The sequence below is a fragment of the Perissodus microlepis genome, chromosome 23 (genome assembly GCF_051167445.1).
Source record: "Perissodus microlepis isolate ML-2025 ecotype Zambia chromosome 23, ASM5116744v1, whole genome shotgun sequence".
Taxonomy (NCBI): domain Eukaryota; kingdom Metazoa; phylum Chordata; class Actinopteri; order Cichliformes; family Cichlidae; genus Perissodus; species Perissodus microlepis.
Window position 1 is genome coordinate 37,002,208 of NC_140482.1, and position 27,224 is coordinate 37,029,431.

A 27,224-nucleotide genomic window follows, 5' to 3' on the forward strand; every position below is an offset into this window, starting at 1 on the left:
AAACCAATTTAACTTTATTATGCCGACACTAGCCACTCCATAGGGGACACCTGATGCTATGAACCAAAGAACGCCCAGTGTAGTTGATGATTCGGGCTCTGTGATTGGCAGAAGAGTTTGACTTTCTGAAGTCATGGTTGCCATGTTGTGTGAAATAAAGGAATGGGCCGGTATAAACTCCCGACTATTCCGGTGTCCCGGACCAACAGTTTTTTTGTGTCAGGAAAGCGGCTAAATGTTCATGAATGTGTTAATGAGGTTTTCATTTCTCTACTTTATGATTAAAAAGGCCTCTCCTATACTGTTTACAGAGAGGGGGCTGGGTGGAAACGATGTCATGTTGAAGTCACGCGTTTTCCGTTTACCGCTCAAATGGCTGCTGGGACGTGTAGTTCTACTGGTCCCCTGTACTTGCCGAATATAAACAGTTTTGAACTACATGTGGTGAACGGGGTAGCGCAGTCGCAGATGATGGGTCGAAAAAGCGCATGCGATTCCTAAATGATTCCAGGACCCCACCGCTGTCGTCGACTGAACCGCGAGGATATTCTGTTACCCCGGTAAAACCGACATGTCTTTGCTGTCCTTTTGCTGTACAGACCATTGCTATTCAAATGAAACAGCAGCGTGAGATAAAGAGTCACTGAGCTCATATCTGCTACTGTACGACAACTAACTGCTTAGAAACACGCCTTAGCTGCTATCAACTCTAAAATGTCTCACGTAAAGCAAAGAGTTAATAACTTCACGTTGGCATTGGTAAAAGATGAAAGTGTTCCTGTTGGCGTATTGAAATCGATATACAATTTGAGCAAAGTTGAAATCTGCAGTTAGAACTAATTAGAGGGTTTACTGTTCCTGCAAGTGGTCGAAGGTTAGCTTGAATTTGTATAAATCAAGGTTAGCACTGGCAGAAAATTAATGACAGTTAAATATATAATTTAAAAATGTGTGGAGATTTACGTCTCTTTTTTGTATATTCCTCTTTTTCAGAGAAGACGTGGAATTTCAAAATGGCAGGTTGGTTACTATCTGTCTATCTAAAGAAAGGGTGGGCTGCAAAGTACTTGGAATGCAATTTTTACTCCCTGCAAAAACCTTCCAGTGGGCCACATTGGACCCCTTTAGCAGGCCAGTTTTGGCCTCCAAGCCTCATGTTTGAAATCTTATTTAAAGTACAACTCCACTATACCTCATTTTCTCTCTCTCCCTCCCTGCACTGTATTCAGATATGTTCAAATAAAAACTATTACTATGGCAGTACTTTTATGATGTAATCTTGCTTCTTGTTTCAGAGCGGGCCAATAACTTTCCACCCCTGCCCAAGTTTGTAAAAATAAAGCCATGTTTTTACCAGAACATTGAAGAGGAAATACCTGCGCCCCACCAGCTGCTGGTACGCAGAGTCTATATCCTCTGGATGAGTAAGTGTCTTCATTTTCTTCAGAACAGGAAGCATATGGATTCCTTCCATTTTTGCTGAGAAAGTACTTATTTCCCTTTCTTTTCTTTCACGCACACTTATTTCTCCTCTTTGCAGTGTATTCGGGAACACTGTGCGTAAATTTAATCGGATGTATTGCTTGGTGGGCCGGGGGTGGAGGTGCCACAAACTTTGGCTTTTCCCTGCTCTGGCTCATCCTCTTCTGCCCCTGTAGTTACACCTGCTGGTTTAGACCACTCTACAAAGCTTTCAGGTCAGTTATCATTTAGTAATTGCCCCAAATTTATGAGCAGCTTCTGATTACCCACATGCATACATTACAACTTTAGCATAACATCAGGCGTACATTAAAAAGTTCTTATAAATGCAAAACAAACTCAGATGACACATTATCAAAGTCAAATGTTTACCCAGGGAGTAAAACTGGCAGAGAGAAAAACAAATGGCTTTCAAGCATGTTCCAAAGAAGAAGACTATAACAAGCAAAGGCTCTACGGCAAAAGCTGTTTTGTTTTGTTTTCCAGTCTGGAATGCTTAAAAAGCAGCAATAAACATAATATAGATCAAGGGAAAATGAAAATTCATCTGTATCTAGCTGCATTATTCCAGAGCTATGCCAAAAGGTGCAGGTTTTACTGGTTTCACTTTTACTCTTCACTTTTTTTTTTCTTTTTTCTTATTTTTTTTTTTTTTTTTTTTTAAACAAACACCCCTGTTATCTTTCCAGGGCTGCAATTCCAGTTAATTGTTAGCGGCTGCAATCACACCTATGGACTATGCAGCATTATATCCTGTTATTTGTATTTCCTTTGCTGTGGGCAATACTAAAAGTATTGTAAACAATAGGGTCATTATATATGAGTTTTAAGATCAACTGAAGGTTTTTCAGGGTGCTTTTAGAACAACCCGATAATAATGAATTACAATACTCGAGCCTACAAATAAAGATGCATGAACTACTATTTCACCATATCACACATATCCTGGTCAAAAATGACTCCAGGATTCCTTTGCCAAGATAATGCCATTCAGAGTAAGTATCTGGTTAAACACAGTGTTTCTAAGCTTTTTAAAGTAAAATAAACTCGGTTTTATCTTAATTTAGAAGCATTAAATTAGAAGACTTTTTATGTCTCTTAAAAAAGTCATAGCTTTGAATCAGTTAGATGTTGAGTGAGCTTAAGAGAGCTGCTTGCACCATGTGTCAAGAAAAGTGGCCTAAAAGTATTTCCTGAAGATTATATATCTGATTCAAAGCTCTCAGTTTCAAGGGTTTACGTACTACTATCTGCATGTGTAATTTTGTGTCAGTATGTTCAGGAAAGATGAGGAAGATTATGATCGCCTCCACCAGGGAAATGTATGTTTTTGTTAGCATTTGATTGCATGCATGTATGTCTCACTCTCTGTAAACATGATGGCTTCAAAAGTTTATCATAAATTATGGTAAAACTTTCTAAGCGTGTGGAGTGGCGTCATGTTAATAATCCATTAAAATTTTACTTCCATCCACCGATGTCTTCAAGATCATCTTAAGGATTTATTGGTTGAAAATTGACCAAAAGCCTTTTAACTTAGAAGCTAAAGTGGGGTGTGTTGTCAACATATAGAACGTACTCTATAAAGATTTATAGTATCATGTTACAGTTAATCTCTGACCTTTCCTTGAGGGTAATAGATTCATCTGAAGGTCAAAGTAATAATAAGGCTAGATAGAGATATTTAAAATGACAATCGGTTTTCAGACTGACAAGAACATCTTGGCATGGGATACTTTTTGTGTATATTGGATTCATTTTATTATGAATTTGATGTGTACATTACAGTAACAGGTTATAACATTTTGAATATAAGGGAAATATTCCTGAATAAGTTATTTTGTTTTTTGGGGTGGGGGAAACAAACTTAACTTGTGATGAAAAAACTTTTTCAATTGGTACTTATTACCAAATAGTTAAAAAAAAACAACTAAACAGTGAAATGAATGCTTCATGTGTACTATATCCACATGAATTTAAGGTTATGGGATAGAAGAACTAAAAATGACCATATTAAATCAGTGTGAAATGCCAAGTCACCACTAATGCCAGCAAGCCTCCATAAATTTTGTGGGTGCATTATTTGTCAGATAATTTTCTTAAACATGCTCTAAAAGGTATCAGCATAATGGAGAAGTCTTATTCAATGATTCACATTTATAGTGGTAAAAACTAGCAAATAGCAGTCTGCTACAGATGCCTGTCAAAGTGACCACGTTCCTAGTTGTAAACCTTAAGAAAATCTAAAAGGATGAGTTACAAAAATAAGTTAGATACTGGCCCATAACGGTGGACATTTAAACTTGCACATCTGTGTTGATTTACTTGGTTTTGGAACCAGCCTCTTGTGGCCATTCGAGGAACTACACTTTTGGCACTTTTTTGCCATTGGGTTAAATTGTGCGAGGAATTAAAGGTTGTTAAATTTAATGTATTCAAATTCACACGAGTTAATAAAAGCACAAAAGGTGAGCTTTTTTGGTATTTAAAAGTGAAATAAAACAAATCTAACTGAAAGAAAAAGATTATTCATAATTTTGAGAATAAAGTCAAAACTTTGAGATTAAGGTCACAATTCTATTTTGAGGAATATAATATGGCCAAAAATATATATCACGATATATATTTGAAAATTTGCGATAACGATATAACTGACAATATAATTTCTGCGAGACAAAATACAACTTTACTAGCGCAAAAAAAAACCCATCCATTTATTTTCACTTAAACAAGCAGCTGTTTTTTATGTGCATTGAAGCTATATAAACATTTAACAGTGCAAATGCAAATTCCTTGCTGAAAGTTTAACCAAAAGGCATTTCCAGTAGAAATGGGCTGACATATCCTGAGCATAACCATGTATAATATCCACTGAAGTTAAAAAGAGGAGCTTTGCAACATTAAACTGCAGTGTGCCAAATAAAAAAAGTCAAATACGTATATTTCGGACCATAAGGTGCACGGGATTATAAGGCACATTAAGCGAAACAAAGCAGTCAGATAAATCAAACTTTATTCAACTCATTCTTCTTGCTTCCTCCACTTCTGTACCATTGATTCATTAATGCTGTATTGTATCACAGCTGCTCTATTCCCATGTTGTTGCAGTATATTACTGACTAACCTCGTATTGTGGATGGATTATCTCAGTTGTTCTCCTGACTGAAGTTTGGTCCGTTTACAGCATCCTGCCATGCATTTGTCTCTAACCATCAGGAACCTTCACGTAACTTTTATTGAGTGGAAAGTTTTATTAAAGATGAAAGAATTTAGACAGTTTTTAACTCTTAGTGATGCTGCAGTGTTTGTTTGACTTTGGGACCTGAATCGGACTGAGTTTAGGACCCAGATTACTCCCAGATTTAGGAGCACCTTAGTCCGACAAATCCGGCAATAACGACGCTTGCATGTTCTACAAAAAAAATATGCTTTGTTGTGTATCTGACAGACAAACACCAAACCAGTGAAGTTGCACCATTTTTAAAAACCAATTTTGGTTCATCCTTTTCACTCAACAATCCGCTTTCCCCCTTCTCATTCTCCGTTGCCGCCATGCTTTTTCGGCCATGTGCGTATGAAAACAAAGGCACTGCGCATGCGCGTTTTACCCATATTCTATCGCGATATTTCATTTTCTTATCATTGCCTAACATTGTACCGGTATTACCGTCAACGGTATAATATGGCCCAGCCCTAGTGCTGTATAAATAAAATTAATTGAATTGAATACAAGCCCCCAAAAAGTTTGATCAGCTCTGACTGTGCTGCTTGTTTTCTGATTTGAATTTGCACCCATCTTTTGAGTTTACTGAGAACATTTCCAGCTTTTCTGTGACTTGTTCATGTTTCTCTGCAAGTATGTGTGGTAGTTTGACTCAAATCTTGCCAACAAGAAGGAAGAAGCAACTTTGCAACAGAAATGGAAAACCTTCGGGCTTTTTTTCTACTGTATCATCTTTGTATTTTCTCTTCTTATTTTCTTCATAGGGCTGACAGCTCGTTCAACTTCATGGCCTTCTTCTTCATCTTCTTCTTTCAGTGTGTCTTGGCCCTCATCCAGGCTATCGGCATCCCTGGTTGGGGAACATGGTAAGTTGAACCAAACCTGCTTTGAACACCGCACATGTTGGCTGCTAGTTTATTTATTTATTTAGTTATTTTATGTTGTTTTGGGGTTTTTTTTTTTATCGGATTGGGTCATGAAGGTTTCTCTCTGATGATCAAGGCAGCTGGAAAATGTGCTTTTCACCACACATGGCTGTTTCTCATCTGTTCAATGAAAAAAATCATGAAGTTAACATATAAGGAGGTGAAACATTTCAAACTGTTTTAAAATTGAAAATAATTGCCATTTTTAGTCTGTTATCTACCTAGTTGTATGTAAATACAGAATGAAAGTGCATTTTATTTATTTATTTTATTTATTTATTTTGTATATGTTTGAGCTGCAGAATAACAATGTGGTTTAAATTTTGAGGATTTTTTTTTTTTTTTTTTTTTTTAATTTCACAAAGTTTTTATGAAGTGGTGTTTCTAAACCGGTTTCCTGTATTACTGACATCGATCTGTTTTTAGAGATGTTATACTCTCATTGGCCACATTGTTAGGTACACCTGTCCAACTGTTTGTTAAGCACTTATCTAATCAGCCAATCACATGCCAGCCATTCAATTAATTTAGACATGGTCAAGATGACCTGCTGATTTTGGCGGGTGGGGGGGGTCATTCATGATATCATCGTTATAGCAACACTGTGCCTTTATGTCCCTCATGCACAACAAAGAGACATATCTGACAATGAGAAGTGTATTTCTGCTGCTGAAGATTTGGTAAAAAGGGAGCTACTCTAACACCTCCAACATTGCGCAATACTTTTGGAAAATATGCTAGAAACCTGTTCCAGCTGAAGGGAACAAACTTCTTTTCAACACTCGAGGCAAAAACACACTGTGGAGTACAACCGGGCTAGGGTGACAGGCAAGTAGGAGAGATGCTGGCAGCTGTGTACAGTCCAAAAGTAAACAAATGGTTCAACCAAACGTCACTGGTGCATAGCTAGTTAAACTGCGTATAGACTGGAAGAGCAGAAAATGGATGCAAATCATTGACGTGGTTATATATTGTTTGGCAAAGTACATGAGACCAGTTTAAATGGTGGAAAAGGAGGCTGTTATGCAAATGGTTAAAAAGTCCAAGCCACATTACAACATCCCAGAAAGAAAATCTTTTACCATTTTTAGTGTTCAGTGTCTTTTTTTCTGCTTCAGAAGTATAATTACATTGTGGCACATTTTCTTAAAAAAATATAGTGATTTAATTTTGAGGCTATATTGACCCCAAATTTAAATGTTGCATGGTTGTTGGTGCCAGACAAACCGGTCTGAGTATTTTAGAAACCGTTGATATACTGGGATTTTCCCACACAACAAACTCTAGAATCACAGAGACTGGTCCCAAAAAGATATCCAGTGAGCAGCAGTTCTTTGAATCAAAATACCTTGTTGATGACAAAGGAGAATGGCCACACTGATTTGAGCTGATAGAAAGGAAAAGTAACTACTCGTTAAAATGAAGGGATGTAGCAAGACCACTGTAGGAAAACTCCCGCCAGCTAAGAACAGGAAACCTGAGACCATAATTCACACAAGCTTCTCAAAATTGGACAACTGAAGATTGAAAAAATGTTGCCTTGTCTGATGAGTCTTAATTTTTACTGCAACATTTGGATCATTGAGTCAGAATTTGGCATGATGACATGTAAGAAAATGACAGTGAATTCACTGTGCTCAAATGGCCTCCACAGTCACCAGATTTCAATCCAATAGAGCAACTTTGAGATGTCGCGGAATGAGTCTCATCATGGTTGGTCAGCAGAGAAATCTACGGCAACTGTGTGACGATATCATGCGATGAACTGAAAAGTTTCCAGGACGTTGTTGTATCTGTCACCTAGAATTAAGGCAGTTATCACAGCAAAACAGGATCTAACCTGGTACTGGTAAGGTGTACCTAATGATCGTGAAGGTGGCCAGTAAGTGTAGGTCAAGTAGTATCTTTTTTCTTTTTTTTTTGTTAACATAAAACATGAAAACAGGGGTGGCTAAACCTCAGCAAGTCTTCTACTAATTGGAGGATTGGTGGTTGATCGCTGGTTGCTCCAGTCTGTATGCCAAAGTACCCTTGGGCAAAATACTGACCCCCATGTTGCTCTCTGATGCATTCTTCAGAGTGTGAATGTTAGATAGAAAACACTTGCGTGTAGAAAAATGTCTGTATGAATGGGTGAATGAGGCAAGCTGTGTAAAGCGCCTTGAATGCGTCAGTAAAAAGAAACACTCCATATAAGAACCAGGCCAGAAAATCTTTAAAAATGTAGGAAGTAATAATAAGAAGTAATGATAATAAGACTTTTGGTCGATGTGTAAGCTGATCATTGCTGTGCTGTTTGTCGCTATGCCTCAGTTCTCACTGCTTCGTGGCCTTTTTTTTTTTTTTTTTTTTTTTTTTTAAATAAAACTTTAAATTGCATTTGTTTTAAATCCACTTTGCTAAGTGCATACTGTCTGATACACTAACCCATAAAACTCCATCTCACCCTCACCAACACAACAAAGCGGCTGGATTGCAACAGTGACGTTTTTCAGCCAAAATGTGGGCTCTGCTGTAGTGATGCTTATCACAACTCTGCTCTTCACTCTGGTGACTGCTTTAATGGCACTGGTTCTCATTAAGGTGAGTGAACGCCTATGCTGAAAATGCACACGCACTTACCTTTACCTTTGTGTGGGTCAACGTGCACACAGTTCCTTGCAGACACCAAAGCACACCAACAACTACCTAACACACCCACTCTCTCCAGGTGCACAGAATGTACCGTGGTGGTGGCGGTAGTATGCAGCGAGCTCAGGAGGAGTGGAGCACCGGGATGTGGAAGAGTGCACCGGTGAGGGAAGCGGGGCTTAACGCCGTTGCTCAGACTGCCCAAGGCCCAAGTTTGCCACAGTACCCTACGGCGGTGCCCAGCTATCCCGACAACAGTCACTGGTGATGGCTAAGAACCGCCTCCAGGGGGAGACAGACGACTGGCAGTTTAACCAATGTTCAAGAAAGCACTTCAAAAACGCCATTTATTTAACCCTTACATTTCAAAGTATACAGGTGTGTTTTATGAGAGGACAGAGTTTTATCAGAAAGCCTCTACACATGTGGTAGAGGACTATCCTTAGATTATACCATTCCATTTCAGCTTTGTTTACATCTAGTCCTTAAAATGAATGACTCAATTGGAAAAAGAGTGAACACTTTCAAGAGTGTGTGAGAGATGTGTGCCTTATAGACCTCTGATTGGATTGTTTTTGTATATTGCCAGAATTGCATGCTCGAAATAATGGTATGCTGAAGAGCAGGGTTTTTTTTTCTTTTTTGCAAGAAGACAGTGTGCAAACTGGTGATTTTCTTTTTTATTATTATTATTTTTTATTTTGTGTATTTGGGCATAAAATGAGCTTATTTTTGATAGTCTGCTTGATATGTCCACGCTTGCCTGTGATGTATTGAAATGCGCCTTACTGTTGTGTGCAGATTTTTGCATGTTTAAAAAAAAAAAAAGCCTGAACACCTGATTTTTGCCTTAAAAAAACACTCTTTATTGTTTTTTTTTTTTGTTTTTTTTGTAAAACTGGATGCTTCAGTGAAGCAACTCTTCTGTGCGAGTTATCATTGAGCCAAAACACTTTCTACTCTTACGACGGGGGGGGTGTCTCCACCTCAGTATTTCACAATTCCTGTTGTTTTAAAGCTACACTGTTTGCTTTTAGTGGTCAGTGCCCTGCAGTGACAGCACCTTTTCAGCTGTTGTCAAACTTCCAGCAACTTTCAATTTTCCCCCAGATAGACTGAGTTATTGCATCTGGGGTCTACACTGTGTTGCATGCAGCCTGCTGTGGGATTCTGAATGAAGGCGATTCTCTTATTACAAATGAACTGATGTCATGGCTGAGTGAACTAATGCATGCAGATGTGGTAACAAATTGTTTAAACATAGTCTAATATCAGACATGACCGAAGAATTATTGCATTTTTTTTTTTTTTTAAAGAAATATGTATATATGCTGGTAATGCAACACCGTTGATCCAGATAAAGCTTGTTTGAAGTAAAAGCGCTGTCATAGAAAAAGGTTGCTCCCTCATAGATACACAACTTTTTTTTTTTTTTTTTTTTTTCTTTTCAACATACTGAAGTGCCCTTTATGGCCAACTGCCAAATTTAATACTTTGATTTTTCTGATATTTGATAAGTGACTGATAAAATGGATATGTTAAACTAACACTGTTGCAGCATTTCAATAAATCTTCTTATTCACATTGTGTTTGCCTGTCCCTGCTTATCATAAAAATACATGTAATTGTTGGATTTATGTTGAAAGTCTTAAAAATGAGTCAGTTCTGCCACAGCTACTTTAATATAGAGGGAGTTTAAATCTTTTTACTTGAGTTTTATATATACTTTTTATGCTGTCTTTAAACTGCAAGCAAACTCATGTATCTCAGTTCTGTTTTGATAGTCTGAACACCAAAAATCATAGCGAATGAGCTTTTCAGCTGTGATTTGAACCAGATGCCAGTCTGCTTTGCAAGCAATCCTGTCAGTTTGTGGAGCTTGTACATTTCTTGCCTGACTTCACTCTCTTGCTGTGAGACGCTAGTGAAATGCTTCGGGGTATGAATAAAAGTATCTCTTGACATCCTAAAATTCCGGATGAAATCTGCTCCAGTAAAGCTCATCATGTTGCAATCCTACTATTCTTAAATTCAACTAATCTGAATTTCTTCATACAGAAGTAGCAGCTATTGCTTCACAAGAAGACCCTGAAAATTGATAATATTTCACCTCACAGTTTTACTGCTGATGAATTCATTTCAGCAACACTATTATCCTTTAGCTCAGGGGTCCCCAATCCCAGTCCACGAGGGACGGTGTCCTGCAGGTTTTAGATGTGTCCTTGATCCATCACAGCTGATTTAAATAGCTAAACGACCTCCTCAACATGTCTTGCAGTTCTCCAGAGGCCTGGTAATGAACTAATCATGTGATTCAGGTGTGTTGACCCAGGGTGAGATCTAAAACCTGCAGGGACACTGGCCCTCGTGGACTGGGATTGGGGACCCTGGCTTTAGCTTTTCAAATAGAGCCCAATACAGGATGTTTAAAACTAATACCAATATTTGGATACATTAGCTGATTTCCTTTTTCTTTCAGATGCATAAAAAAAAAAAGAGATTTTGCCATCATTTGTTACATGAATTTACTAGTTTACACTCCCACTACTTAGATCAGATTGTTGTATTTGTAAATTCTGAAGACATTGGTTGCCAACAGGAAGTTGCACTTTACATAGTTTGCCCACCAGGGGGCAATGTCAACACTCATAACAACTCCCGTGTCTTCTTTTTTAACTTTCATGTTTTGGGCCATCATTAATAGATACCAACAGATTAGCAAATATCTAATATCTATAGTCAATAATGTCAATTTTCCAATAAATAGGTCGGGGTCTAATTTTAATAACTTCTAACCTCCTAGAAAGTCAGTAGTCTGTTGCTTGACTAACACAGAGAGACAATTATTTGCACCTATGACCAACTTAGAATTGATAATTAACCTAGTGGACTGTGGGAGGAAGTGGGAGGGAACCCACACAAGCACCTTTAGGAAATTCTTGCTGTGAAGTAATGGCGCTAACCACTGCACCACTGTGACCAAAGAACAGTATTACAATGCATTTCACAAAGGCAAATAAATATTTGCCATACGGATCACACAATAACTCAAAGCCAGATGTAAGAGAAGAAGCCTCATTTAAATGTTGGGAGGAAAATTGGGCCTGAGAGAGGTCAGCTAAAAGCCATTTCTGAATGATGTAAACAATTCCGTTTAAGTCTTGTAGCTTTATTGTTATAAAATGTAAAACAGTAGTTGGCAGTGTTAGAGCTGGGATGATTTTCAGTGCTTTTTAAAAAAACACACACACACACACACAAATTGTACCCTTTTTAAAAAATATATATATATATTCGAATGCACAGGTAACGTTTGAATGATTACTTTGTACTACTGATATTGTACATCCATATACAATTCTGCTCTGTTTAATAATTCAGCAGAGACCCATTTCAACTCTCATACAGACAGTTGTACAGAACTTGATGAAACATAAAAGTCTCTGCGCAATGGCGCTAATGACCAAAACTGAAAACCACAGAGAAGATTCGGGGAGCTTCACTGCAATTGACTTTTTGTCCATAACAAACTGTAATAATTACGAACTGAGCATGTGGTGTTAATGATGATGTTTTCCTCCCCTACAAACCATATGAAACCTTTGGAAACATTAATATTGGAAGCAGTGACTTTGTGCGTTGCCTTCAAATACATTTCCCGACTGTGTGAGACATTACTGACTTACTGATTCATAAGTGCATGACAAGACTCTCAAAGTTCCTTTCATGAGCAAGGCAGCATGTTTCAAAGTTTGACACCGAAACTCTTGGATACGCTGCACCTCTGAGTTGTTTCACTGACAGAAATGTACACCCCCACCCTCAACATTACAATGACATTTTTGTCTGTTTCTTATTAAGTGTACAGTATGCTTGGAATCAGAAATGTAGCTACACACCCAAAAAAAGAAAAGAATTACCCCAGTTCACCCTAAATATAAAAATTCTTTTTTTTTCTTATTGAAGACAGAGGTACAACATTGATTCACCTGCTATATTAGTGGGGGGTTATGCTTAAAAATAGAGGTATGTATGTAGAAGATTTTTTTTACGGCCACCAGGAAATAAAATAGTGATACAGACAACTGATCAATCATTAAAAATCATTGAAAATATGATCAAAATGCTACATGTCCAGTGTTTTTTATACTATATTTACAAATAAATAGTCCAAAAAGAAAAGGTGTTGGCTGTACACAATCTATTGCACAAAGCTTATTCACAATTTATCATTATACAAAAAAATACATATAAAAACATTAACCACCAGTTAAATATCTTTTTAGAGGACATGAGCTGCCTGGTAAGAATATGGAAATGATAGTCAGTGTAGGAAACAGGACACCAATCAAAAGAATTTATAATGCGAAAACCTTTATAGGAACCGAATCTCAGTGGGAGTACACCTATAGGAAGATAATTAGTGCACGAGTCCTGCCTCAGACTGAATGCTACACCTCAGCAGAGTCAAATCTCTGACTCATCATTTATGTATCCCAGACCGTCCAGACTTGAAATGTTGGCCATAGGTGGGAAGTGATGCTCCCCATTCCCTTTGAAGTCAACAGCAGGGTGATTATTATTGGCACTGCAAGGTCTCCCGGATTCAGGCCCCAGGAGCTTTACCTCTGAAGTTCTGTTCAGGATCTGCCTGTACTCGGTTGACTGCCTTCTCGTCTCGCTTTCACTGGGCCGCTGTACAAACTTTAAGCACTCCCAGTGCCCACGGCTCCAGATCATAAATATGACTCCCATCAGAGAGAGGCAAATCAGGGACAGCATGGCCACAGCCACCTGTAGATGAGTTATCCTGCCACTGTCGTTTTGACTCGCAGGAGACGACGGTTTGTCAATGTTATGGCTTGGCACTGGATCTGATGTCAAATGTATTGTTTTGTGAATAGCTTCTGTGGTACTTGGCACCTCTGTGCCAAAGGTGGGGATGATCCCCGTTGTCGGGTCAGAGTAGAGCTGTAAATGATAAACCGCCACAGTCTGGTTGTATTTTTGTCCGTTTATCTCCTCTACTGAGTCGCAGATATACTGGCCAGCGTCTGTTTCAGAAGCACTCAGGATGAGGAGACCGCCACTGTAGATGTAGTATTTGTTGTTGGAGTGAAGTGTGTGGTTACCAAATCGCCAGTCGGCCACAGCCAAGTTAGAGTGAAGTTGGCAAGGCAGCTGGATATTGTTCTCTGGAATGAGGACTAATTCGACAGCTGTCACTGGATCTAAAAACACACAAACGCAAGGTTAATTCATGCTCATAAAACTGCTGCCATGTCAGCACACGCTTGATCAAAGGGTGTCAGTGGGTTTCTCTCTATAATATTGTTATTTCTACAATCTAACAACCCTTGTGCTTTCTTGGGTTCTGATTTAACACTAAATAAAAACAACTGAATTTAAAGTACCTAGTGGAGGACACTGTGACACATCTCCCTTCTTGAGACTCTGTATTGTATGTGGGGAGGGGGACAAAGTGTTGACAGAGGAGCACTGCTTGGTGGATAAATCCCAGGCACAGTACGGATCTCTTGCAAGGATGCAGTCCACACAAGTCTCATAGCGGCTGCAGTTACTGACCGGCATCTGGACTGCACCAGAAGTTGAACCAGCATACACTTGGCCCTAAAAGTGCACAACCATAAAGACTCATAAATATCAAAAGACTAAAAGTGTTTCACCTTTAGCACAACTGAAGCCTCTTTATTGCCTGTAAGTGGCAATTAGGTGATGACATATTCAAACTAAGATATTAAACAGTATCTCCCAACCAAATCCCCAGCAAACAACCGTAAACTGTGATGATGACAAAACACGTATAATGGACTTGTTATTATATATTACCTCAGTGGATGAGAGGCGCAAGATAGAGATGGGCTCATGGTTTTCATACAGCTGAACCTCCTCGATGATGAACATCTCTCCGTCATAGTTCACAGCCTTCTGAACATAACCGTTTCCTATTACAAAGACAAAAAGCAGAGCCCGTAACTTACACAAGTGTATTTACCCATATCATTTGATGACTCTGCTGCTTAGAACAAATCATAAAAAGCTAATGATTAACCAAGTTATATTTATTGCTTTAAAAGCCTTTACTTTGGTCTCTGCTTTTGCAACAGTTTTAGATTTACTTAGGGCATTTATTTAGCCAAGATATTACAAAAAATAGGGACAATAGAAAAGACACACAGGAAATGGTGTGAGGTGGACTCAAACTCAGGCACCTGCAGCCACCTTCAGCAAATGGGTCACCTGCCCAACCAGGTGTTGTGCAGGTGATACCTTTATAAAGGGGGAAAACTTTGCCATCAGTTTTTAATGGTAAGCTTATAACTAGAAAACACTTATATGACAATATGACAAATGTCATATTGTTAAAATCTATTGCTAAATTAATGGAAACTAATATGTTCACCTCCTTTAGTTACATTATAACGACAATATAGTTGCGTTAAAGTTGCATAATTCAGTCTTTCTGATAAGTTCTGATCAGATTTAGTGAGAAACACAATCACACGCTTCACTGAGGACATTTGTAATTCTGTGTCAGGGAGCCACTTGCAGTGCTCAAACTCTTTCCCAAGTACAATAAACTAATCTCTTTTTAATCAGCATAATTAGGAAAATTAAACAAAATTTATGTGGATCACTGTATGTTTTTTCAGCTGCTAAGCTTCACCCAGAAACAGAAGCCAGTTTTGAAATTTGCTGTTCTGATATCTGATTTTGTTACTTTTCTCCTTCTGTGAAGTTTTAAAGCCATTTAAAAGGTTATGAATTCATCTAAAACTGCAGTATTGAATATTAAACTTTAACTATTTTAAGAATTTTATGTGAGTGACATGTTTAACATTAAAAATAAAACTCAAGTAACACCGGCAGTACTCCAAAGGGACCTTTCTGAAAAACACAGCTCTTTTTTTTACCTGTGCCAATAAACATGACGTTATATTTCTCTCCGTCCAGGCCCTGCACGCTGTCCACTACAATCCGAGTCAGTAGAGCTCCCTTCGTGATCAGCAGCGGGCCTCCTGTCAGTGGCCGAATTGCTTCATCCATTAGAGGACGATCCCTGATGAACTGGAGCGTTTTGTCTGGAAGGTCCAGAGAGCGATTCATCCCCATTTTACGCACCATGTTATTGATGCACTGAAACACAAAAACTGCAATTTAGATTTTTTTTCTTCCACATCTATTTGCGTTTATCTGGTTTTTCAATTGAATTTCTGCATGCAACAAAAGTCTGTAAACGCACCGCTCCTGGTCTGGGGACCGGCACCTCACCGGTGTACATCACCCATTTAATATGAGACGTCTCCACAGCAACAGGGGTTTTAAACTTTCCCTCATTGAAAATATCTCTAATAGCAGATACGCTGTATGCACAAACAGCCGACTTCTGGGATAAGCTCCTGGAAACGCAAAATAACAAGTTTAGGTGAAATTCAAACAACACACTGAGACAAGTTCATATCAGCTGAGTCTCAACAAAATACTAGTTGCAACAGACTTGGTAGTTTTTTTGTGTGTGTTAACTAAAAGCTCAGGATACTCCTAACATTCCTCAAAGCCAACACCCGCCATGAGCAATAAGAGCCACTGGATTTGTCAGCAAACACTTACGACTGTGGAGTGAAGACAGCATAGAAGACACTCTTCCTCCAGTCCTTGTGTCTGAGAAGGAAGACATCCTGGACAATGGAGGGCAGGCTGGGTTCAGACAGGGAACAATCCAGGCGAGCTTTCAGGAACGACGTCCATTTCCTCTGCAGTGTCCGCTGGCCACCCATATCCCCCTTTAACACAGATATGGAGCACTCTGTGATGTGTGTGCGTATTGCCTTTAACAACAACCAGACCTGTGTCAGACAGGCCAAGGCTTTTGAACAGACTGTGTTCATTACCTTGCAGACACGGGCCACTCGTGACACTGAAACCTTTCTGTAGAAGTCGTACTCTATGGCATTTTCACTGAAGAACAAGTACACCTTGTCGTCGTCACCATCGGGACTATCAAAGCTCTCATCCACAAAGTCCATGTAGACAAAGTTTGGCTCTGAAAACACAAATTGAATTGAATTGAACAAATTGAATTGAACACAGGCAAACGAAAATAGAAGTCAACAGCACCACAAACGCTAAAATGTTCATGGGGTGCTATAAAATTTTAAAAAGAAGGGAGAGGAAGTCACCATTGAGCCAGGAGCTTTTAAACTCGGTACGAAGAGCCAAGTTTGAGCTGCGCAGAACAACAGGCTCAGAGCCCAAGAAGTTGATGGATGTGGCAGAATACAAATCGTTTCCTGTGAGACAGGAAAAAGAGGTGAGTGAAAATTCCTGGAAATCCATTATTCACTTTAAATTGCAACAACGTCACATTTATATACAGAAAAATTTGGCATTTCGACAAATCGTACAGAGAATGCTGAATGAGCAGGTAGCTCTAGCAAATATACTCAGAGCGGTATTTTTCTTATTTATTTAGTGTGTGAAGTGAAATCTGCACACAACTATCAAATCTTCATTCTGTGTCTGCCTCAGACACTCACCAACCATGAGGGAGGAGTATCTCTGAAAGGGATCGAAAGGACACTTGCCCTTCCCCTCCTCAGGCTTTCCCTGCAGCGTCAGCTGTCCTTTAGCAAACGTCTGTCAGAAACAAAGAAAGAGATCAAGCAAAGAGAGAGAAGTTGAGAAAGCTGTGTTTTATTGAGATTGAGGACTGGAACTGGAAGCTTACCGTTTGTTCACATGTTTAGGCAGTTAACTAAACTTGCATACATTTGCATAATAACTCGCTAAAGTGTCCAAACGAAACAAAGGGTTTTACATGGGTTTTCAAAACTCATATCTGGAATCACTTTAATTGTTTCTCTTAAAATCTTCTTCCAGAGTCTGGGGATACATAATGAGCATATAGTCTGCCTTTATTTATTTCGTTTGTTATTATCATAGCGCTGCAGGTTCACATAGCAACAGTTTAACACCCCATTGTGATGCAGCCAAGGCTGCTCAGTCCTCTGAAATTTCAGCATCTTGCCAAAATAAACAGTTTTCCAAGACACCAACAACAGGGGAAGGAAATTTAACTGACGATGACAGGAGAGAAATGTCTCAAAGCGTGCCCATTTACAACACTTCAGCATAAAACTTAACAAAATTCAATCCCAGTTGTTACTGCTTGAATTAAAGCAGACCCTGCACTGCCTTCTGCTCTGTTATGTCTAGAATCTTTCAGCGGTGGATGCAAGTTCAGCGTATCTACAGGTAGGCTACTGACTGCTCAACAACCCTACATTTCAAACAGTGAGAGCAGATTTTCTGAATATGGTCATCTAAGACACACCACCCTAGCTGTGTACCACATACCAGCTGTTCACATTGTTTGTTTGTGAGGGGCAGCCAATGAAATAAAAGCTGGTTTAAAGGGAGAGGAGCTTGTTTAAGAGTTGGTTGAACTAACAGACTCGCATCAAGGAACAGTGTAAGATAAGGTCATCCAGAGCTGCACTAGTACAGGCCAAGAATAAAATATGAAGTTGGAAATGAGTATTACAGGTTCCCTTTAAGGAAAGACAAGTGATATAATTTTCATTGCAAACAAATCAACATGGGAAAGGACAAAAACATAAATGTGCATCCAAACACACGTACATAAATGAGGAAATCTATGCCACAGTTTTCATTCATTATAGTAAGTACTGTACTTTATTTTAAGGCAGTCCCTTCTACACTGTAGTACTGAGTACCCATATATTTGGATATAAGAAAAACATCTGTTTTGTGGAGTCACTGAGTTACAAAAAAGAAAAAAAAAAACTTCTACATCTTCAGTAGGAAGGAGCTTTTCACGTGGATCTCCTTTATGGATCTCATGCAAGTGTTACTAGCATCAGTTTACAAGGGGGCAATACACTAAACTCTTAACTCTTAAAGCTACACTTACCAGATAATCACAGGTCGGGCTAAACGCATTTGTACCACACACATACATTGTAGAGTCATTCACTCTGTGCAGGGTTCGAATGTAGTTGTGGCATTCCACCTGCAACAAGATCCAGCAGAGAGAATGCCAAGGTCAGAGCTTTGTTAGTTCAGCCGCAAAAACACAAACATACCGCATACATATAGTGACTGCACATGCTGTCCGCAGCTCGCGGTGACCAAAAGGTCAGGGCTGTGCACATGCGTTTTCTTCCTGTGCCTTTATTTGGACTCTCAGCACAAAGATATGAGCAAAGCACTTCAAAGAGAATTCCATGTAAAGACATGAAAAGGGGAAAAAAATCATTCTCATATAAATGATTTACACATGTGCTAAGATAAAATGTGAGGGGGGAGTAAACAACTTTCAATCAGTGGTCATCTTTTACAGCTGCAACAATGCCCCGAAGTAAAAGTTGTCTAGTGCAAAGCTTTTGTTTTGAACGACTTTACACAAACCTCTGCATTTTTTCCCTTGTACGTGCAGTCCCTCTGCTTATCCTCAGTCACCCGCCAATACACCTGCACCAACAAAACGAAAGAGTCTTGTCAAAGCATTCAGGAATGGTGTTGCAACCACACAGTAGTAGTCCAGTTACAGCTTTCACAATTTATTGTTTTTCGAGACCTGTCAGCGTGCTCTAAAAGCATGAACCGGTTAGCTGGCAAAGCACTCCTCGCCTCTGACTGTTAGACATGTATCTACAGCTATGAACAAACAACAGAGTCCAACAGAACCATTATTATTGAAATATCTCATGCAAATGTGCAATGGTCATGTAGAATGAAATGATGTGTGAGAAAACACTGTACGTAATGTGACCTAACATTTGGCCATAATTCACAGCATCTGAAAGATGTGCAAATATGAAATGTTTCTTCTCTTTATACGACAAACCTGACACAGTAGATTTTAGGGAAGATATTTAATATGCTGTGAATGATATCTGAGACTTTCGGAAATATTCAGAGCAGCCCATCTGACACCAACAACCGTGCCACCTTCCAAGTCGCTTAAATCTCCTTTCTTCCCCATTCTGATGCTCGGTTTGAACTTGTCTACATGCCTGAATGCACTGAACTGCTGCCATGTGATTGGCTGATCAGATATTGCCGTTGCACTTAAACAGATACACCTAACAGAATTGCCAGTAAGTGTATGCAATAAATCAGTACTGTATACCAGCCTAGCTGTTGATTAACTATTCATTAACAACCTCTATTATTAGCTATTATCAGCTATTGCTATACTGCAAACCAGCGAGAAGCAAAATGCTGTTTACTTTTTTTATTTTCTTTGTAAAGTACTGAAATATTTTACTGTGTTAAGCCAATGCTATCACAGCATAACCTAAAAGAAAGTTAAGAACCATGAATACAAATCACATCTAAGTCCAGCTTTGGCAGGGCTACTGATTATTTGAGGAAATGGCTTCAGTGCTGTGGTAAAACATCATAAATGTTTAATGAATCTTCCATTTTTAATCCACAGTGATAAAAAGTTAACTAATTACTATTTCATCAAACAAAATAAGCAACATGGCAGCTCCAGCGTGTGTATTTTATATGTACATTATCTGACAGCTCTGCTCAGAGTGTACAGACTCCTCATGTTCTTACCGTAGCATTTTTAACTGAGATGTCGCTCATATTCAAAGCATAGATGGCCTCTCTTGCCCCCAGCAGCATCACACCCAGGTCTTCTCTCATCAGCATCGTGGAGTAATTGTAGATCCCCTCTTCCCTGAACAACTTCAGTTCATCTGCACAGAGAAATCTGCATCATACACTGTTTTTTGCTTTATTTACCTCCCACATGTTAACTACTGTGACTCCATGCAGTAGGAAAAATGCCCCCACAGCAGAAAGCAAAATGCTAATTTACTGAAAACTAATAAACTTGTCCCAGCCAGCAAAAAAAGAGATGTTAAAGTTGCACTACTGGGTCATAAATCACAGTAAAAATATTCAAAACTGCTCTAGCTTCTACTTCTGATTCAGCCCACAAGAAGAAAGAATATGCTAAGAATAATTCTACGACATATTACTGGAGAGGGTGAGAGAATCTCTGACTCACTCTGGTAGGGCACGGTCTTTCGTGGCACACAATAGTCAGTATTGACAGCACTAAAACAAACATGGAGCATCAATCCACAGATGATGCTCAGAGCTAAAAGAAGAGACATGGCTCAGAGTCCAGGTTTGTCTAAGTGTGGAAGAGCTGCAAGATCCAGCTCCGCCACCAAAGCACGAAATCAGAGAAAGATCATGGTCCACAGTGTCAGTCCAGATGTTGTTAAACTGTGGTGACGTCACGGTCCTGGACATGTGCCACTCTGGCACGAGTCATCATATTTGCTTACAGAGACCCTCTAAAGGTGAATCGTTCAGGTGTTTAACCGGGAACGTCGAGCGCAGCTACTTGCTGGAAATCTATGTCGGTGTTAGCCTCCAGCGCAGTGCTAACGAGCTGCTGGTGTCCTCTCTGGAAGGAGGAGCAGAAGCCATACTGCTCAGCTAGTGGTGAGGGATGCTGGAGGAGATCATTTTCACGGCAGCCCACTTCTGGAAGAGATATGAAAACATCTATGAAATAATCAAAGAGACCCATGAAATAGAAAACCTGACTTTAATACCAAACCGGGAAATATTACATACATTAAAAGATGGCTACATTCCCTTGAAAATTTTCAGTGCAAGCTGGTTTTCCTCCAACACTTTATTTCTTTTCATTTTATCTCTGTTATGCTTGATGATTTTTATGCAGGGCAATATAAATTTAAAATACCCCTACTATTATGCCCTTGCTACCTATTCTTCTCATTTATATGGACTTATGGCCTCTACAAGAGTCACTCTGCATGGCTCACAATTCAAGTGACAGCAAGCAAGACTGGGAAAAAGAAGACCACTTAAGATGAACACTTTGTTCATTTCCTGGAGAACTTCCTTTGGGTTGCTCAAAAGAGCCAGATTAAAAATAAGCAACACCTTTCAAGTTAAAGATAGTAGTGAAAATACCAAGGTGGGGAAAAGTGTTATAAATGAACATGTTCTGTTTGCTGACCGTTAAATTCTGAAGACCCAGACAGTATGCTAAACAGAGACAAATATAACCATGTTTTTCTACCAGAGATGTCTGGCAACACTTACAGCTAAAGCTATGACAACTCATAACAGTAAACTTCACAAAGGAAGCTGATGTTAAGTGAAATTCTGCAGAGTGCCATATACTGCCCACCCACCCCCACTCTCTCTCTTCCTCCTGCACTCTCTGTATCTTCCTGTCCTCCTCCCTGATAAGAACCTGCTTCCTCTGGACTCAGCAGGGTTCAATCAGCAGCGGGGATCAGTTCAGGTTTGGGCATGCATGCAGATTACGGTAATTCACCGCTCACGAACTCCATCCCTACCCTGGGATTCATGTGGAATCGAGACTTACCACTTCTTTGGCGAGATTCACTCTCTGTGTTTTGACAAACTGAGCGATGCAGCCTCATTCAAAATTCATCAAGGCACTTTAACTCAGAATAACACACAGAGCATATTCGAGACCAGATTCGCAAGGTAAAAAAAAGAAGAAGAAGAAATAAATAAAATGGGGTGTGCAGTACACAGCTGCTTTGCATGTGCTATTCAGATTTAAGTAAAAGTAAAAAGTAAAGATGCATCTTTTGAAACACCGTACAGTCCTCGCCTGTTGACAGAAATAAAAAAAATGGCAGTATCTATATTTCCTTGAGAGACAGCTAAGCGTTAACTCCCCTGCGTCTTTGAGCAGTCTGGGTTTGTTTTTTGTTTTTTTTGGGATGTGCATTTTGCAGCTAACCTGCTGTGCTCCCACCCTGTTGTTAGTTGACACAGTGGGATGAGCTGCTGCATGTACAGGACTGCTCCTGTGTTGTCAAAGAGGTGACATGTTTCATGCTTTTTACCACAGCCTGTTGGGGGCTGAGGGTACCGTGGGTTAAGCGCCACAGCTGAACGGAATAACTGAAGGTTGTTTTTCAGAGGTTTTGGCAGATAGGTCATGATGGCGCAGACAGGTAGGCATGGCCACAATAACAATACAACATGCAACAGTTGTCCTTTCCTCTGGCTCTCCCACACTTAACATAGCGTAAGGTGTGACAGTGCACTGCTGAGGGATTTACAACACATATGATGCAGATTTCCATTCGCAATGGGGCCCTTGGGTTATGTTTAGTCTGGAAGTCACTTAATGAATTGACAAAAATTATATAAATCCTAAAAGTCTGAGAATTTGAAAGTAAAAAGGCCCCACTGCTTTATCAGTGGATTGTAAGTTATTAATCTAAACGCATTAATTAGTTATTTATCCCATTAATTTGCCTCCTAAGGCAGGAAAACAAGCTGAAATTGCATCTTCATTAGCTAGTCACTAAGATAATGTTGTCTGTATCCATTTAGTGATCCCCGAGAAGCACACGCAGTTTATTTATTAAACGTGTACCTCCACAAAAAAACAAAAAACCCCTATACCTTGCTACAGATAAAATGAGTGTTTGACTGCAGGCTAACAAAACAAAGAGTGTAGAAAAATGAAAATTTGTTGTCATTCTTTGTTTATTTATAACTAGAAACAACACCTCTTACTTTACCAGCAGTAGATAGTCCGTTAGAAGTGCAGGTTTTAATATTTTGATATAAAAATGCGTTTTGTTCATTTCTTTGGTCATTGCTTCTCTTGCATGTGAGCGCACGCTGATGCATGTTCAGACTTTGACATTAGAAAATGTGCTGAAAGCTTCTCTGATCTTACCAAAAAGAAAAATCTGATTTTGTTCACTGCGTACGAGCAGGGTTTGTGACACCGCGAGTAGCTTGGAAAAAACAATCGCAGTCAAACAGGAGATACGAGTTGTATTGAAATCAAAAAAATAAGGGAAGAAGGAAGTAAAGATTTAATTTATTTTAAGAGGTGCTGCGCCTTTCAGGATTTATTTTTCCTTGGAAAGGAACATTAATTTTACATTTCAGATTCGTGTGAAGGATTTCTTTAGAATGCTTTTTTATTTTTAATCAGGAAAGACACACCAATGGACTGTTTGACCTTTTTTGTCATGCACATGGTTGCATAACACCTCTGCTCTACATAATGCCTTACTAGCAATACAGCCCCTAAGACTTTATGGCTTATTACACAGTGGCCTTTTATCAGTAGCACACCTTTATTAGTTCTGGTAAGTAAAACTGGACCTAAGATGGGGGCACCACTACATTTTAAATGGTGAACCATTTATTAACATTAAAGGATTTGACCTTTTGTACAGTGAACCCCAGATTTTTTGATTTCCTCTTGTTTATTTGACACCTTAGTGACAAAAACAAAAATAAACCGCCATCAGCGTGGGTGTGCTCTTCACTGAGGCAAAAGCTATGTCATGGAAGACTAGTGTACTATTATTTTTCATAAGGGCACGATGAAAATTCCAGTACGGCCAGCAAAACCTGCTCACAGACCCGTCACTGAGCACGCAACTTCATTATGCAGCTCTGAAAAACTTGATATTCCCTTTGTGTCAGACTATAGAGCACATCTATAGTATTCACTCACTGACTAATACCGCTCACACAGACAGTATACAGAACCTGCATGCAATGAACAACACTTTCTAATCTCTGGACTTCTTTTGTTTCTGTTTAAAATCACTGACATTTAAAGTCTGATCTGAGGTCAAACAGTACTCACAGAATTAACAAGATTGTGACTAAAACTGTTCCCTTGCATCTCCATACATCTAGATGTAAATGTCAGCATGTACCTTCCTACCAAGCAACATTCTAAAAAGGTTAGCACAGGGACTCCAAGTGGGTTTTTACTCATCAATCGGTACAACACTAACAACTGTGGGTTCAAAAGCTGCACATGAACGAGTTCAATGCGCCGAAGAAGCCTGGCGGCAGTATCTCAAGACACTGGAACCACTTGAAGCATGGGGATATTTATAGCCTCTTTAGGAGCCTCCACGCCATCTCCAAAAACCTCTACAATGGATTCTCAACACAACTGGGTGCTGATAACAAAGTAAAAACCTCATGCAGCAGCGTCTGAGACGTGCTCAGACTTGCATGCTGTTGTCATCCCTGTGAGTCATAATACATCCAAAAAGCAGTCAGTCAAACAGCTGGAGTGAGCCATGACTGCGAAGGCACAGGCTTTGGTGTACGCCTTAAATGACGGCAGTACGCTGAGCCCTATGGGTGAGGTCCCCTTCGGCAGTAACTGATTTACCTCTGGCCTGACAAACTGTTACTCAGGTTTGATTCTGTTTGAGTCACTGGCCGACTGGTTGGTCGTCTACTGCCTCTTTCTACGTCTTGTTGCCATTTGGGCGTAAGCTGAGCTGTCCACTGGCAGGCCAGCTGGTGAGCTGGCTGTGATACAGTATTTCAACAGCACACCGGCCTAAACAGGAAAGCGCCAGTGGGAGGGTTTTCACCCCTGACACCCCGTGTGTCACAGACTGTTGTTATTCACTGGAAAACACACCCCAGTTCAGCACCGGGTTATATTTTTGCAAGCTCACATTTGCTTAAAAAAGAAAAAGCCCCCCTTCTTTTATCACAATGACAGTAGCTTCCCACCTTTTGTTTTGATATGCAGGAGGATTGTAATTAGCTGAGAGCAATACTTCAAAAACATGCAGCATGTACAGTTTTTAAGCTACGGCCCAAATCAATGGAAGTGCGCCAGAGCACAACTCACAATATCATTAACTGGAATGAAAGTGACAACTGAGCAACACAATAACAAATGCGAAAGCCTGTTTAATAAGATACTGACTTTTGTTTTGACATATCAATTGTTATTGATGAGACAAGAGTGCCTGAGTCAAAATGCACGCATGAACGCATGCACACACGCAGAAAAACACACACACACCCAGGCAAGTCTGTGCAGGTCGTAAAGTGTGGGGTGCTCCTCTCTTTAGATTTAAAAATCAACACCAAGAATTTACTTCACAACTCTTACACTGTTTTTTAGAAAAAGGGTGTGTTTTTTTAAACCAGTGCTATCAGCTCAGTGTTTCACTTTGGCCAAACAGCCACCAAAAACCAGAAGATAATTTAGATTATAATACCATAAAACATTACAGAGGACAAAAAGGAGCAAAGTACAAAGAATTCATGTCTCACTTTATTTTAATTATCACTGAATTAGTTCTTTCAGCTTTCTTAGAAACACTAAGGTGTATTCTTACTGGGATGGCAAGAGAATCTTGATGTTTTTGTAAACCTTCACCTACTGCCATTACAATGTTATTACTCATTTCATTTTAAATCCAAGAACTATCGTGTTAATAAACTGCTATGTGCAATATGCCTTCTGCTTCCTGAGCTTAGACCTTAAAAACCTGGTGCCAGCCAGTTACGATGTGACAACCATAAAGATGTTTTTCCTGTTGTGGTTTCCAAGACTTATCTAATCTCTGAAAGCCACTTTGCTGACTGTCTGAGTCGAAAGCAGTGGTTTTCAAACTGGGGGCACAGACTTAAAAGAAGACGGGTGGGGGTAATCTGATGATCAATATGCAAAGAAAGAGCATGTTGGGAAAACAAGGGTTTGCTGACGCTGTCCTGCTGACCTTCACTAAAAAATTAACTAGCTTTCTTTTTTGTCCTTGTTATTGTTAATGATTGATAACAAATCTGAGTCACCTACTGATTTGGGGGGGGGGGGGGTCATGCTTGGATAGGCTTGAGAACCACAGTTCATGAGAATCTGATTGTGAACTATAAGAAGTTATCTGTCAAATAAACTCCAGAGTTCTTTTGGAGATGAATCATATACATGCAATCACAGTGAAACAGACACAATCTGCATCATCTCCAGCTTAGAGCAATGTAAGTGCTATTATCAGTGTGCAGCCATGAACCCACTTAATGTAGCTGCAGTATGACAGCTACAATCGGGCAATCCCCAGAGCAAGTGAACTGAAAGCCTTTCACTTCGTCTATCGTCTGCTCACTGAGCCACACACACTCATCCTGGTACAATTCTCACCATCACTAAACCTCCACCACAAATGCCCTCGAATATCCGCTTCACCCCCATTTAACATCAAGTTCGGTTCAGTGATAATGTGCATACAATGAAAATTTGCTGCTTTTTAATAAATTATTTGAGAATGTGTGAATTATTGATGCAGCAGTATTGATTTTTCTTTTTTTGTAGCTGTGTGTGCGCAGAGAAACGTTTCCAAAAGATTAAACATGCTGATGCTTCCTTCTGCGCACTATATTTAAGAACTGATTCATGTCTCTGAAGTCTGTGAATTATATGCTTGGTTTCCAGCGGAGGAAAAAAAAAACAATCTGTGTGCTTAAGCTTTATAAAACAGCTTGGCTCGCGATTCAAAGCGTTTTCTCCTCCGGATCCAACCACACACTCGCTCCCGTAGCGCTGCTATATCTAATCCTGAGGGCTGCAGGGAACGCGCGACCCCTCCAAGTTTGATGAGCGCGTTTCTCTCAGTGTAACACTATCCGTGCTGCTGCTGGTGCAAGAGTTTGTAAGTATATCCTACTACTGCTTACTCTAACGCCCCGCTGCTATTATTAGATTAGGATATCCTATAATCTTAAAGTAAGTCAGAGAATTTGCAGTGCGCCGTCTCTGCAACCTCTCCACCCCTCAGGTTGGCAATCCAATTCCCACAACAAGTCCGAGCGCAGTGGAAAAATAACACGCCCAATGGGACAAACCTGCACCAAAAACAAAAAAGAAAAGAAAAAAACGAGTCAGTGGGCTAACTCGCACTTACCAGTAGTTAGTTTTAATATTAAACCGCTCAGAGTGCCGATGTCTTTCCCGTCTTGAATCCAGCTCCGCTCTGTTTTTTCACTGCTCCACCTGTAACGTTCACTCCACGTCTAACTCCTGCAGGGAGTGATTATCCGACTGGCAGCTCTCAACGGTAGGCAGCGCCTGATCACGTCACGTG

The 27,224-nt window shown here is 39.7% G+C and overlaps 2 protein-coding genes across 3 annotated transcripts; one reads left to right on the forward strand and one right to left on the reverse strand.

The window, feature by feature from the left end:
• The first annotated feature begins 428 nt into the window (after positions 1-428).
• scamp4 (secretory carrier membrane protein 4) lies at positions 429-9,846 on the forward strand. The gene is made up of 7 exons (XM_084920536.1): positions 429-560; positions 994-1,020; positions 1,296-1,424; positions 1,541-1,697; positions 5,470-5,571; positions 8,097-8,214; positions 8,342-9,846. The coding sequence occupies exons 2-7, from the start codon at positions 1,014-1,016 to the stop codon at positions 8,528-8,530; spliced, it is 702 nt and encodes a 233-aa protein (XP_084776662.1). The 5' UTR covers positions 429-560; positions 994-1,013; the 3' UTR covers positions 8,531-9,846.
• Positions 9,075-27,213, reverse strand: LOC146362048 (semaphorin-4E). Of its 2 annotated transcripts, none has more exons than XM_084920528.1 (14): positions 27,045-27,213; positions 20,333-20,817; positions 19,876-20,018; positions 18,715-18,777; positions 18,218-18,316; positions 16,821-16,920; positions 16,464-16,574; positions 16,176-16,327; positions 15,895-16,067; positions 15,527-15,683; positions 15,198-15,420; positions 14,113-14,228; positions 13,677-13,893; positions 9,075-13,493 (listed from the first exon to the last, which is right to left on the reverse strand). In XM_084920528.1, the coding sequence occupies exons 2-14, from the start codon at positions 20,439-20,441 to the stop codon at positions 12,730-12,732; spliced, it is 2,427 nt and encodes an 808-aa protein (XP_084776654.1). In that variant the 5' UTR covers positions 20,442-20,817; positions 27,045-27,213; the 3' UTR covers positions 9,075-12,729. The 2 variants fall into 2 exon arrangements, with proteins under 2 accessions (XP_084776654.1, XP_084776653.1); XM_084920527.1 differs by having other exon boundaries at positions 20,333-20,820.
• Positions 27,214-27,224: the final 11 nt, after the last annotated feature.